Consider the following 14,690-nt stretch of genomic DNA (forward strand, 5'->3'; position numbering starts at 1 on the left):
GTCTAATGGAAGACTGTAAAGGGAAAGACATCAAGCCTCCTGTTTATAACACAGGTAAAGTACCTGCCCTGGCTTCACTAGACTTTTCTAAGGACTGACTGTCCAAGTCACTAACGTGTGACACCACACTCATGCATGACTCAAGGGCTGTGCTCTTTAACCACCTTTGTCAACCCACTCCTTTCATGTATGTCCTTGTATACTTTTACTCTGATGAGCATGAAAAGTGTCAGGCTACCTTAAACATACCTGCATTTTATGTCAGTTTTACACATCAAATTAGCCTGCAGTTTGGAGATGATGATGCATATAACTCTGATGAAGATGAGGAAATTCACCTGGAGAAATGAAAGAAGAATTTATATCACCATCAATAAAAACATGTGCATAAGTAATCAAAAACACTGGTTTGTGTACACATGTGTAGGTCTGTGTGCATCCTGAAATGCAGCAGGTGCAGAATTTACCATGGAACTCAACTCCTTGCCAAGGAATTGTGGTCTAAATGTGAATGCACAAGCCACCCTTGAAAACACAGGTACTTCATTACACAAAACAGGGGACCCTACTTACTCTCTGGGGAGTGAGGCACAGTGAAGGTGTGGGTTGGCCCATTTGCCTTGTCTGGAGGTCTGAGCCTGACACAGTACTGTGCCTGCAGAACATTTCTACACAATGCCACACATTTTGCAGCTCTTTTGTAACCCAATGTCTGAAATAGTATCTGCTCTCCCTAAACTACCTTCCTGCTCACAAGGGAGCTGATGGGACTGCTGCAGCATGCTGTTCTGTTATGTCCTGCCACTACAACATGACAGCTTGTGGCCAAATTAAAGAAACAAAATGCTAGTCTGGAATTTCAGTGACAGAAACCAATTTGGCTTCCTAAAATCACATTTCTCAGTGAAAGTGTCAACAGCCTCAAGGGTTATTAGCCTTTGGACATGTACAATGGCCACTTGTGCATCTTTGTACCATGTTGTGCTGTTCTCAGGGAAATCGGCCATCTCACAGCACACGTCTCAGACTCACCCCGATGGCGATGAGAATGGGCAGTCTGATGATCAGCCAGTAATTCATGTTATAGTTTCTGGTCCAGCAACTAGTAAGAGGACAAAAGGGAGATGAAGGAAAAGTTTCAGTTCATTACTAAAATCTCTTGCTTTTCATTCTGCTCCAGCAATGCAGATGGAAAACAATATTAAGGACTAGATACTAGGAAAGCACATCATGCTGACATGGAAGCAGATGCAGCTGCTTCTTAGAAACATCGAATGCTTTGTACTATTGCAGCTATCATAATCCAGCTGGATACTACTCACTGGCCTTTCTTGCCCACTAATGGCTAGCTCTCCTCCACAATTTGCTATGAATTATCATCCATTAATTGTGAAGATTTACTCCATTAAAATCAAGGTCAAATTTGTCATTTGGCTGAAAGGAGAATGGGGGGGAATCTGAGTCTAATCTTCCCTATTTCATTCTTAGCTTCCTTGTCCTGCACTATTTCTTGTTATTCTTCAGTCTCCAATGTCAGATCATTGTATTAAATTGCTTGTTAGTTCTTTATCCCCTTACTTACCATCATTATTCTTATATCAATATTGAGATCAGTCCTCTATTTTATCTGTCCTTCTTTTCAAAAAGGAGTTACTAATTTCAACCAGGGGAAAGCAACTGCAGCTGCAAACTCCAGCTCCCTCAGTTTGTATTCTCAAGGTTTCAGGCCAACTGGGAGTTTTAAAAATTATAAACAAGTAAAATCAAAAATGGGAGCAACAGTTCCCAACTTTTGCTGACCTAGCCCTCTGCCAAGGAAGTAGCATGCTGCAGCAATATAATACTTCATTTACTACATAAGTCTCATTTTAGCTTTTAAAATTCCTGTCTCCTTGAGCAATAAGGGAGAAAAATTATAAGAAAAACCGTGGCAGCCACAGTTGGGATCACTGGTCTGAAGTGAACGTTCAACTGAGGGTTTATACATCTAGTGCCTTTCCTCTGGCCACAGCCCGCCACCACCACTGTCCGATGGGCCATGTCTGTGTAGGATGGCCCAGGTGTCAGGGCAGTGCTCATGTGCCACTTCACTTGTTGCTGCAGTGACAGCATTCTTAACATTTCTATGAAATAACTTTGTCAGCCTCCTGCTCAGCATTACTCAAAAGCAACAGTCATCGGTAAAGCCAGCAGGTTTCTGAGCTACACAGGCTGGGAAACAAACTAAGAAACAGCACTACATAAAACATAGGTTCCTCCCCAAAAAAGGTTTCTCTTCATCTCCAAATCTGTTCTGTCACGACATACATATGCACAATTTTCCCTAAGGCTTCTTAACAGACCTAGGAAAGTCCAGCTTGGTGACACTGGTGGAGCTGAAACCCTCTGCAGCCTTGTAGTGGGACAGTCTAAGAGAAAAGAGGAAATCATGCAGCACCAGGGAAGGATCCATGCCACGAGCACACACCCACGTGCTCACTTACTACAGAGGAAAACACAGCAGCTCAGCTGTGGCAATTCCACATTCCCCTGCAGGGATTGCAAGTCCAAGAACAGCTTGGGATATCATTTCTCCCTCAATTTCAGTTGAATGTGTGCAAAAGCATATTATTGCCACCAGCAGCTCTACAGCCTCCAATTCAATTGCATTTTAGTATTGGACAAAAAGGGTGTGCAGACCATGTGCACTCGGCATACCTGAGCCAGAATCTGAGGGACAGAACTTCTTAATTGGTACAGGTGACTGGGAGCCTTTGAAATTTATTTTATTTGAACACCTCCAGACTGATGGGATAATAGGTATAGCTGGAAGTGTAGTTCTAATTTTCTCACTAGCTGCAGTAGATGCAGAAGCAATTAACAAAATTCTTCATAACAACAGAGGCCGCAAAACAATTCTTTACATTAACTCTGCTACATTTCCGTGTTAATTTGCTTCCTGTGGCACACATCAATTTTAGCTACCTTTAAATTTATACAAATATGTGCAATAAAAAAACCATTACAGGTCAATTAAGGTGGCATGGCTATTGAAGCATCCAGAAAATAAAACTGGCAGATCTCTACATGATTTCTTGCCCATCTGTGCTTTCTGTGATTGCCACACTGATAAATACACCAGTATCTATTGTGTTTGGGATCTATCCCTACAGTTTGCTAGGCACCTCTCAGAAGATGCTTGGCAACTAATAGCCTCAGAGCCATCAATGGAGAATTTGTCCAGTGAAAAAAATGCTAGTGGGATGTTTCTGCCTTTGCTTATCAATCCAGTATTCTCCTTCTAAAAGTGAAAACACTGAATTTTTACCTTGAATTGCTACAAGGAATGTAGCAATTGTGAATGGGAAAAAAAAAGGATTGAAGGCTGACTGTTTTGCTCCCGCATTTAATTGCAGACAGAAGCAAAAATGTGTATCAGCTTTTTAGGCACAGTCTAGTAACTAAGAAAACCAGCTTGCCTTTGATTGTATTTGTAATCTAGACAAAACATTTTTAATAGCTCACTTTTAAAAGCAATAATTGCATTCTAGAGGAGTTTATACTTGCACATGTAAGAAGAGAAGAAGACAGTGTGCAACCAAGTTTTGCAGGCTTCAGTCCTTTACTCAAATGACTATGTTCACAGGACTGCCTCAGATTCCTAGCCCTGACCACATTTATTTCCAGTTATTCTTCATAGCCAGGGAAGTAGTTAAATCACAAATGAAATTTACAGCCCGCTGCACGGTGACAGAGCTATGGCAAACAGCATGAAAGATATCCATGGCTGCTCCAGCAAATGCCTGCCCAAGGCACAGAAATCTTGCCTTTCAGAGCAGCTGCTGCACTTGGTTATTTATTGCTGTATTTCACAAATATTTAGACAAGATTTAGAAAATTCAATAATGTGCAAAATTGCCCCTTTTAAGGTCTGCTAAAGGCAGTGAGTGACAGTTTTCTTTAATAGAAAATATAAATCAGCTCTGAGCACCGCATAATGTGGGAGGCTCAGCACGAGCACTTTGAATACATTTTCTACATCAATGGGAAGATATGCCCATGGAACGTCGCCTGTTCAGAGGCTGCACGGTCTCTACACCTATGCTGATAATTTCAACAAAACTTGCAGTACCTCAGTATAGCCTCAACCTTGTTACAGAATATCATCAAGCCAACCTTGAAAAGGAAAGTCAAAAAATCCTAGCATTGCTTAAGCTGGAAAAGGCAGCTTTGACTGAATTGGTTCAGTACTATGAGAAACACACACAGAGAAAAGAAAAGAAAAGAAAAGAAAAGAAAAGAAAAGAAAAGAAAAGAAAAGAAAAGAAAAGAAAAGAAAAGAAAAGAAAAGAAAAGAAAAGAAAAGAAAAGAAAAGAAAAGAAAAGAAAAGAAAAGAAAAGAAAAGAAAAGAAAAGAAAAGAAAAGAAAAGAAAAGAAAAGAAAAGAAAAGAAAAGAAAAGAAAAGAAAAGAAAAGAAAAGAAAAGAAAAGAAAAGAAAAGAAAAGAAAAGAAAAGAAAAGAAAAGAAAAGAAAAGAAAAGAAAAGAAAAGAAAAGAAAAGAAAAGAAAAGAAAAGAAAAGAAAAGAAAAGAAAAGAAAAGAAAAGAAAAGAAAAGAAAAGAAAAGAAAAGAAAAGAAAAGAAAAGAAAAGAAAAGAAAAGAAAAGAAAAGAAAAGAAAAGAAAAGAAAAGAAAAGAAAAGAAAAGAAAAGAAAAGAAAAGAAAAGAAAAGAAAAGAAAAGAAAAGAAAAGAAAAGAAAAGAAAAGAAAAGAAAAGAAAAGAAAAGAAAAGAAAAGAAAAGAAAAGAAAAGAAAAGAAAAGAAAAGAAAAGAAAAGAAAAGAAAAGAAAAGAAAAGAAAAGAAAAGAAAAGAAAAGAAAAGAAAAGAAGAAAAGAAAAAAAGAAAAGAAAAGAAAAAAAGAAAAGAAAAGAAAAAGCTAGCTCTTAATACCCAGAAACACCAGAAAACAGTTTGGAAGTGGGTCTGATTAAACTGAATTTTCATATTGCAGCATCTCTCCAGTAATAGTTGTGTCTGGGAGGAAAAAAAAAAAAGAAAAAAAAAAAAAAAAGGAAAAAAAAAAAAAAAAAAAGAAAAAAAAAGGATCCTCTTCAAAAGTTTTGGCTGGGTAGTTTGGAAATTAAGTAAGAGGGGAAAATCCATTAAATAATAAATTTAAAATAAAAATGAAAGAGCATAGATTTATTTCATTTCACAAAGAAAGCTACCCAAATATTTCTAGGCAGCCACTATCTCTCTAAAAAGAAGAAGCCACTTTCCTCCCTTTAAAACAAGCAAACAAACAAATACAACAAGCTACAATGCTATTTGGTACATATACCATATACAAAGGTAATTTTTTTCAGAACAGCCACCATGGTAAAAATGGACAAAAAGTATTCTGTGTTTTACAGCAGTCTAGTGCGTGACATAGTTGACTTCAGTAGGACTAACGTAAGCAGACAGAAACTGCCTTTATTTTAAGAAAATCTAAATAATGGGAGCTTAAACAAGAAAAGGCAATCATTTCTCTGCTGCTAGGCATAGGTTAATCACTGCAAATCCTGGCAGAATCTGTGGGAGGTTGCTGTCTTCCTCTGAAACAACTGTAAACGTTACTGCCAAAGGCACAGTATCAGGAGTGGTCTTGGTTGGGTAGGATGACTGCTATTGTTGATACTGTAAGTACAGAAAAACAAAACATACCTTTTCTTGACCTGCAAAAGAACAGATTCATTCAGACATGCAGAAAATTCTGATCAGAAAAAAAACAAACATATGCTCCTTTCTGAAATGTTATGCAAGACCTTCAGACAAAACAGAAGCAATTATGTGAGGTTTCAGCACATTGCCAAAGCAAACCACACTGAACAGAAAGCAAACAGTGACCTGCTGGTGCACACATACAGCACAAATGAGATAGCTATAAAAATTAGAACTAAACCAACCCCTCATCTTCATAAAGGTACTTGACAGTTCCCCAGAGGATAACAAACAGCATTGGCACACCTGAAAAGAGAGGAGACAAGGCTGACTTTACACTGAGACTGGGAAAAGCAGAGAGAGGGGAGAACTCCCTCTGCCCCCCACTCCCCATAACGATGAGCAACATAATTAATTGGTGTCAGGGCTGCAGCTCCTATCCAATACTGACTGCCACGAACTAGACTCCCATCTAGTTCTCAACATGAAAATAAACAGGCATTAAAAATAAACAACGAAAGTGGTCTGTAACAGGCATTCACTACTTCTTCTGTGGATATTTTCACAGAGAGGCCAAGGGAATTAAATTTTTGGAAGCTGTACTAGCCTCTGTACTCATGCTCAAGAGGGGTGCAGTGTGTTCTGACCAAAATCTTTGTGTCTAGATTTCTGCTTGGGGGTCACATACACCATATTCAAGCAGGACCAAGTCCAGGCTATCTCTTGGTGTGGAGGCTGGAGCACGTCCAACCCCACACATCCCCCATGGCAGAGGGAGTGTGGGCACACAGCAAGTGTCCTCCCCCACAGAGAAGCCCCAGTTCTGGCTGTGGTACTGGCGTGGGCTTGAGTGGCTGCAGCAAAGAGAGCAGATGAAGCTGGCAGTGAGGAGAGGCTTGGCCCTGCCCTCACCTGTCAGCACATGGGCTGCGGCTGCTCAGCTCATCTGGGGTGCAAAGGGCAGCGAGACAAGCAAGTAAGCTGGCACTCATTACCTACTTTACAGTGTCAGAGGCTCTCTAATTAACTTCTTTCATTTATGAAGAGCTTAGGTCATTAAAAGTAATTTTCAAGTGCATCTACCAACCGATACTCAGTACAGAGAATGATAAAAATGCACTCAAGGAAGGGAAAGCAGGTTGTGACTCAAAAGGCGGGATGAGGACTTTCTGCTTAAGGATAGATCAAGATGGTCTAATTCCTCCTTGGACAGGATCTGATGCTGCATGTACATTGTATAAAAACAGCAACACTTTGCATACTCTGTTACTTTATTCTTAAGAGCCAGTAAAGTCAGGGACCATAAGAACAGCAGGCTGCAGCAGAAAGTTCTGCACAGCGAAAATCCACAGTTCAGGGCATCAGAAGCCACAAGGAAATTGGTGATCTCCCACAGTCTGAATACCTCAAAGCAGTATCTTTATTGGGTATTATCACTAAAAAACCTTCACTTTCACACTTTCATTGTACTGTAGAATTTCTCTGCTATCAGAACAGCTAAATACCACAGGCACAGAATAATGATATTCTCCTTAATCAGTTAATTAAAAAAAAAAAAAAAGAACAAAGAGCAGTAAGGAAAAAATACCAATAATTAGAATAATAGCAAAGATAATGAATTGAGAGAGATTGCTTGGGCAAATAGCTACCATGTTGTGTATATTTACTTCATACTGAGAATACACTGTATTTTGGGAGCAAAGCTACCAAAAACTTTATGCTGCCTTGACAGCCATATAAAGAGATTAAATACAGGCTCACTGCACATCACTTCCAAACCAAATGAGACTTTGATTCATAGAAACAAATTAGAGTTTGACTTATTCCTTTCTTGACTTTGCTGAGCATTAAGACATCTTAATATGAAACTTACAGGATAAGACACAAACACAGAGAGCACAAAGGCTGTATGTCAGTGGATATATCATTTGATAGATCAAGTGATAACAATAATGACTTGTGGATATCTCAGTCTTCTGGATACATCAGAAATCTCTCCATGTTTAATCAAATCACTTGACATTTGAATTGAGAACCTATTACTAATACTAATATTTCAAAAGTGCCTAACTAGAGGGAGGCTGATATAATAGAATTGCATCAGCTATGCAAATATTACACAAATTAATAGGCAGCAAGTATAAAGCAACTTGTTCAACATTCTCTGCCCACTGCCACTTGTGGTGCATGCAGCTGGTGTCTTGGTATTGCAGCACCATCAGTCACACTATCTTCCATGCCGGCAATGCACATTTTAGTCTGAGACACCAAGACTTAACAGTGCAATACATGCATGAATATGCACTGATGTTCAAACCTTACTGCATGGATACTACCTGACATCTGCCAAATTCACAAAACCTTGTTCTGAGAAATGGATTGCTCTGGAAACTGTCTGGGATATAGCCTCAGCAGATGGGAATACATGCAGTTTTCCAAAGCCCTAGTGAAGATCTAAAGAGGACACTGCCCCAAGAACACTACCCAGTTCACTTCAAGCCTGTAGAAGTCATTCCATCACAGCAAAAGAGCAAATATGAACCATCTCTGCAACAGCTGCAGTTTGCAAGGATCATTGAGACTGTCCAAAGACTAATTAACAATCTTGATATCTAATTAGTCTGCATTAACTGGCAAAAAACATGTATTATTCTGGTTCCTTGACTCAATCAAGAGAATTCTGTCTAGTTTGAGGGGGCAGTGGAAGTAAATCAAGTACAACATTGAATACACACCACAGATGACTATGTTTCATTAACAGAATCAGTGGTGTATTCCACTCCTGGGCTTCCAACATAACACTTTTGATGCATTTGAGTTTCAGTCTCACACTTCTTTCTCCTGCTACTGCTATTCAAAGTATATCAGTTATCCAAGAAAAAAAACTGCATTCATTTATAGGAGACGTTTATTTAAGGTATTGGCTGAACTCTTTCTGAGTTTGCTTTTTTGTCATACAGAAAGCTCTGAGATGGATCTTCTCTGAGATTACCTGACCAGAGAAAAGCCTCTGAACTCTGGAAATGGTAATGTCTACTTTTTCACTGCTGAAGATGCCAGAAAGTGCAACAGTCTGATCGTGATAAACACTCAATCTTAATTCTTACAGGTTGATAGCTGACCCAAAAGCTTTGAATACTACATGGTGATTATGAAATCTGTCAAGTGTACTAGAAAATAAGCCTGCTGACAGCTCAGCTAATAAAGTTCAACTTCAAGTGACTGGGCATCTGAATTATAGGCTGCAATAATAATATATATTATGGATGATGAGAAAGTAATGGAACTGCCAAATCAACATCTTAACACCCCACTGCATAAATAAGCAGCACAGCCTCCTTAGTTTCAGTCTAGGTTATATATTCTATACCTGGCTAGGTGCCTCCATAGTAAGAAAAAAAAAATAGTTGGAAAAACAGTCATTTTTCAGAATGGCAAAAGGATGGTGTAGGTAAGAGAACAAAAAGTTGAGAAAATCTGCACAGGTTGACATTTCCAGAATGCTCCACTATCCCTAAAGAGAGGGGCAAGAAATTCCTGCAGCAGCCAATGGAAGTTACCATGCCCTGATAGCAGCATGCAAAAATCAGTCTCTTCATTTAACAGGTCTGAGATATTTTGGTAACAGAACAGAAAAGCTTGGGTTTGTTCTGGAGCCCACAGTGTCGCTATTACCAAGAGAGGTGTCACCAGGTGGTGCTATTCCATGCCATCATCTTCCCCTTACCTCCATGAGCAAGCAAATTTCCATTCTTATAGACACACCACATTTGTAGCTTTGTACTGTACCTCACTTTACGTGGAGGCAATTTCAAGAAAGACATATGGGGAACAAGAGAAGCTCCCCTCATCCTCATGTGCTGATTAGAGATTCTTCCTGAAGTAGATTTATATCGGAAGGACCAGAGCACTGCCGTGCTGCTGAAACCCTCCAGGAGAACATACTCTGAAGACAGCATCTTAGGGCTGTTTTCAGTGTTTTAGCCATAACCTGATATCCCTTGTTTTCACGAGTGATAAATTCAACCACCAAGAAAATCAGGCACATAAACCAGAACACACTGCTGTCAGAACAAGTCCATTCTTTCTCTCAGAAAGTATTCAAGATCCTCTGACATGATCAACTGATTGATGAAGGAAAGCAAGAATGATGCCATGAGGAACTGAAAGAAATGATAAATAAATATGACTACATGTACAAAGAGTAAAAGCACTAATAATGTGAGAAGATGAAACTTTTTTTTCCTTCCTAAAAAAGGAAAAACATGAAAGAATTTAGTTTAGAAGTCATAGAGTGAAGAGGATTAAGAGGAACTCCTGACATGCATTTCTTACCAAGATCAGTCTGGACACAAAATCTATTTTTACATCCTTGTCTGAAGTAGAGTTTTCATTTGAAAATAGAAAAGAAGTGATCAGTGCAATGAATGCATCCTGTTGCACAGTGAGTTCATACTGGGCTTCTGAAGGAAGGTTTCTTACTGGCTCTGTTTCAGTCATATCTTCCTTGCAGTCAGGATGTAGATTTTGATGCCCTAGCCAGGCTTCCTGCTTTTAATAGCTTCGTTCCTCAAAGTATTCTTCCTTAGAGCAAGTTTGGATTGCCAAGGCTTGGAAGGAAGCAGATTATTTTTTTATAGTGATTTTCCTGCTGCAAGTGCAACTGGGTGTAAAATTACCACAGAAGCTCAGAGAATATTTAGCTGCTTATTAACCTTTTCTTCTTAGCTTTTAGTGCTGAAAACGGTCTCCTGTCTGGACGCCGCTCATTGTGACTGTGGAATGTTTCTGTTGTTTCCCCTTTCTGCCCTCCTATCTACTCCTAAATGTGAACAGGTCCCTTCTCCACTAAAATCTGCTGATACAGCAGCTGTACTGTATAAACTGCTCTTCTCCAGAGACCACCCAGTACAGTACTGAGAACTGAAGGCCAGTGTCAGGCTCAGCAACTCCTTCTGTGGACTCAGACATGATGAACACTGGGTTGGTGTCCTGGACACTGATTCAGACCATTGTGAATTCAGAGCAGTGAAACAAACAAAACAAAAAAGTAAGGATCTTGATCTCTGTAGTTAGGTTGGGTTTTTTTCACCCCTTTCTTATAAATGTTTTTTCTTCTTTCTAGAAAGTAAATCCATAGGCAAGGATTTCTCAAGAAAGCACCAGGTACAAGGAGTAGGGCAACAGATTTTCTTTTCTGCAAGTGCAACTGACTGTGTGACTCCACAGCCGTTGTAGCTGCTGTTGTACTGACCCCCAGAGTGGAGGAAACCTCTCACCTGCCTGCTCTCCTCCATTAGCCTATTAAAAATTCTGGGGTGTTGATGCTGCTAAATATTTCTGCCTTGTTTTTCTGCGTCAGCGTTGAAAGTGGAATACATAATTGTTTTTGCAGTAAGATATGTGGAACTCAGGGTTGACACAAATGTATGAAAGTTTGCTTTGACAAAGAAATAGAAGGCATAAGCAAGACATATTCCACCTTAAATGAAACAGGAAAAATTTAACACTGCCACCTCAAAGCCTAGTATGGCATGAAATCTCAGCAAGGAAGTGGCCACTAGGAATACAGTTACCTCACGAGTAATAGGAAAGGTTTACAGAATCCTATCAATATACATGATGTTGGTATAAATGACTCCCAATTTATGAAACTACATTAGTTTTCATAGGTCTATCAAGATTTTATGACTTTTCTAGGTTTTGTAAAGTACAGTAATGCAAGACAGACTTTTCCCTTTATAAACACTTCAACAGCAAGAGTAATTAGTCATTTGAACTGATAATAAATGAATTACTGTCTAATAACTGACTTTAGAACTGACTTGATATTATCATATAACAAAAATATACTTGGAATATTTTGGAACAACTGGTCTACTGTGGGCTGAATCGGACAGAGAAGGGAAAGAGAATCTTTAGTCATAGGCTTGCCAAGCCTGGGAAGAGGGCTTAAACTAAAGTTACTGGGGAATGGGATCCTTAATCCATCCCACTCCTACCAGCAGGATGCTAGTGCCAGTACCTGTGGGGCTATGATCTCACTGGCATCACAGAGACATGGTGGGATGGTTCCTGACTGAAGCGTTGGAACTGAATGCCTAGGAGCTTACGGGTCAGGTTAAAGGGAGAACAGGGACGAGTGACATTCCAGGGGAGTCTGCTGTAGGCTGCCTGACCAGGAAGCCCTTCTGTAGACAGACAGGAGCAGCCTCACAGCCACAAACCCTGGTCCTCCTGGGGGACTTCAACCACTCAGATATCTGCTGGAGGAATAACAGAGCAGGGCATAAGCAGTCCAGGAATTTCCTGGATCACATTGATGATAAATTCTTTCTCCAAGTGACAGAAGAGCCAGTGAGAAGAGGTGCCATGCTGGACCTTGTTCTCACCAACAAGGAAGAGCTGGTGGGAATGTGTAACCTTGGCTGCAGTGACCACGAAATGGTGGAATTCAAGGACCTTAGGGCAGTGAGGAGGGTGCACATCAAGCTCAGTATTCTGGGCTTCAGGAGAGCAGACTCTGTCTGAAAGTGATCACAATCTTCAGTTATAATTGTAAGAAATAAAAACATGAAGTGACTATGTTTTGGAGCAATACAAACGTGAAATTTTTATACATAAATATTCATCAAATGATGAGAAGTGAACAAGTTAAAAAATTATCCTGTAAGAAGACAATTCATTAATGGAACAAAGAGTCAGAGTATCAAATTAGCTCTGGCAATCAAACAAATATTTATTTTTTGTTCCAGCTTTATTTTTACAGTTGATTAACTATTCCAAAGAGCAAGACAACAGTTCAAACAGGAACCCACTGTCTCTCTCTGAAGCCTTGGCATTCCACTGAGGCTATCACACAGCTCAAAATCAAATTAAATAAAAATATTCTGAGCATTGCATACAGTAAAAAGTCATCTGGTGAGGGACTTGAGCAGCCAAAAACCAGAATCACTAATGAAGAAGCAGAAAGAAAGGGAAAAATCTTCATATCTTTCCACTGGTTACTTTCATTTCTAACTGGTATAACTAATCTGGGAGCACTGAAATAGCAGATGCTTCTGCATTTGAAGGTGGAGAATCATTGGCAAGGTTTGCACACACAGACACATATGGAAGATCAAGAAATTGTACAGATAATGATTGAATGGCACAGACAGAGCTTTTCTAGGAAGCTTGGATGAAACCCATGTATCTAGTGCCAAGTTCTTGCATTGCTGCTCATATCCACAAACTCATCTAGAAATTCAATATAAAATAGCAAAACCACCTTTGTAAAGGAAGAACAAAACAAAAATAACATCATCTGTTTCAGACTTCTGCATTTGCAGGAGACAAACTCTAAATAGAATTGATTCAGACCAAAAGCACCCTAAACCTTTCTTATAAAACAACACAATCCCCTCAGGATTTGACTAGATATAATTTTGTTCTAATTTCTTTTCCATTTCCTTTCATGACCTCACTCACTGATTCAGGGTAGCTCCCCCTCCACTTTATTTAAAAAATTAAATTGAAGGTCGAATTAAAACATATAGTTCAAATGTTAAACAAAATGGTGCTGCTTTTGCATGCCTGACATGAAAGAATATGGAAGATAGAGAACTTTAAATAAAACTCTCCAGCAGGAAACTGCTGTTATTTGCATTTATTTATTTATTCCTATCAATATGCCAGAAAGCCTTTTCTCCTTGTGTATCATGTTTTTGTAGAATTGGGTAATTCACAATAATTTGCCATTTATATGCATTTTTCCGGTGAACAATTTGCTAAAATATTCACAACTGAAATCCATAGAAAGAGGAGGAGAGTTAAAGCAATTTAAATGTTCAAACTAGCATCTGTGAAAGCACTGGTAGTATTTACTTGGATTTACTTTCATCTTTCCAAGAGTAGTCTGATTCCACCAAAAGGGGAGGGTAGAGAAGAGGAAGGGAGAGAATGCAATAAAAGTACATGCAAGATCACTCCAAAAATAGGATTAATACCAAACTGTGATGCATTTTCAGATGAGCTACCCAGTGAAAGAATCAAAGTTTTAGCCTCTCTACAGAAGGTGCCTTATGCTCAACCAGCTAATTTCAAGGCATCACAATCCTTGATTTCAAGCACACACATGCCCATGGTACATGCACCTGCCCCTTTTTTCCCAGACGATCCCTCTTTGATCTGCTCTGCCCACTTAGCCAACCTGACACCTCCCTGCTAGCAGTCTCTTGTTCATCAGCCCCTCTGCATCACCCCTCCCATGCTGCCACCATTTCCCTACTGTTGTCTTCCCCCAGATGCAAACCATCATTGCTATTTTGCACCACAAGCAGTTAACATGTCTTTTAATGCAATGGGAAACTTCCAGGAGATGAAGCAGGACAGTCCAGAAAAGTCCACGCCCAGCTAGAATCACTCACACGTGATTTGTTTGGGGAAGCTGATGTTCTGCAGGAAAAGCCCCATGTGCCTGTCACTGGTTTGGGGAGTGTCCCACAGCCTCTGTGCCATGAGTGTCCAGAAGCTGTGACCACACATCCTCCAGCCCAAACAAGGTAAGGTATTGGGAACAAAAAAGGGGGTGCAGAGTGCAGGACTTGAACTGGGAAGCACTAGGACAGACACACAAGTTTTCCTCTTACACAACTGCCAGTGCAGCCACAGGCGGACAAATGGAAAAATCAACTCACCCCAGCCAATGCAGAGATAGAGGCGGAAAATCCTCTGCTCAGAGAAGACCGAAAGCACCAGCAGCGTGTACAGGTACATGCCTTCCACCAGCAGCCAGTAGTAGTTTGCAGCCACACAGTACTGCATCATGACAAAGACCAAACGGCAGCTGAGCGACTCCTGCGACGGAAAAAAGCACAGCCCGAAGTAGCACAACAGGCACTGAGAATAAAAGGATACTAACTCAAAAGACTGGTTCTCTTTCCTACTCTTGCTCCTCAAAAAAAAGAGCTTGTTAAACTAATCACATATTTTATTACTGAATGGACAGAAGCCAGTAATAGGTGCTA

General features: G+C 39.8%; 1 protein-coding gene across 1 annotated transcript in view; it reads right to left on the reverse strand.

Annotated features, from left to right (window-relative positions):
- Positions 1 to 14,690, reverse strand: part of GLP1R (glucagon like peptide 1 receptor) — an 84,195-nt gene that overhangs the window by 12,848 nt on the left and 56,657 nt on the right. The window contains exons 7-10 of the mRNA XM_063390864.1: positions 14,361 to 14,520; positions 5,928 to 5,988; positions 1,033 to 1,102; positions 250 to 338 (exon numbers count right to left, since the gene is read on the reverse strand). Of these exons, the coding sequence (XP_063246934.1) occupies positions 250 to 338; positions 1,033 to 1,102; positions 5,928 to 5,988; positions 14,361 to 14,520 (380 nt within the window). The remainder of the gene's footprint in view (positions 1 to 249; positions 339 to 1,032; positions 1,103 to 5,927; positions 5,989 to 14,360; positions 14,521 to 14,690) is intronic.

This window comes from Prinia subflava, chromosome 2, assembly GCF_021018805.1.
Source record: "Prinia subflava isolate CZ2003 ecotype Zambia chromosome 2, Cam_Psub_1.2, whole genome shotgun sequence".
Classification (NCBI taxonomy): Eukaryota; Metazoa; Chordata; class Aves; order Passeriformes; family Cisticolidae; genus Prinia; species Prinia subflava.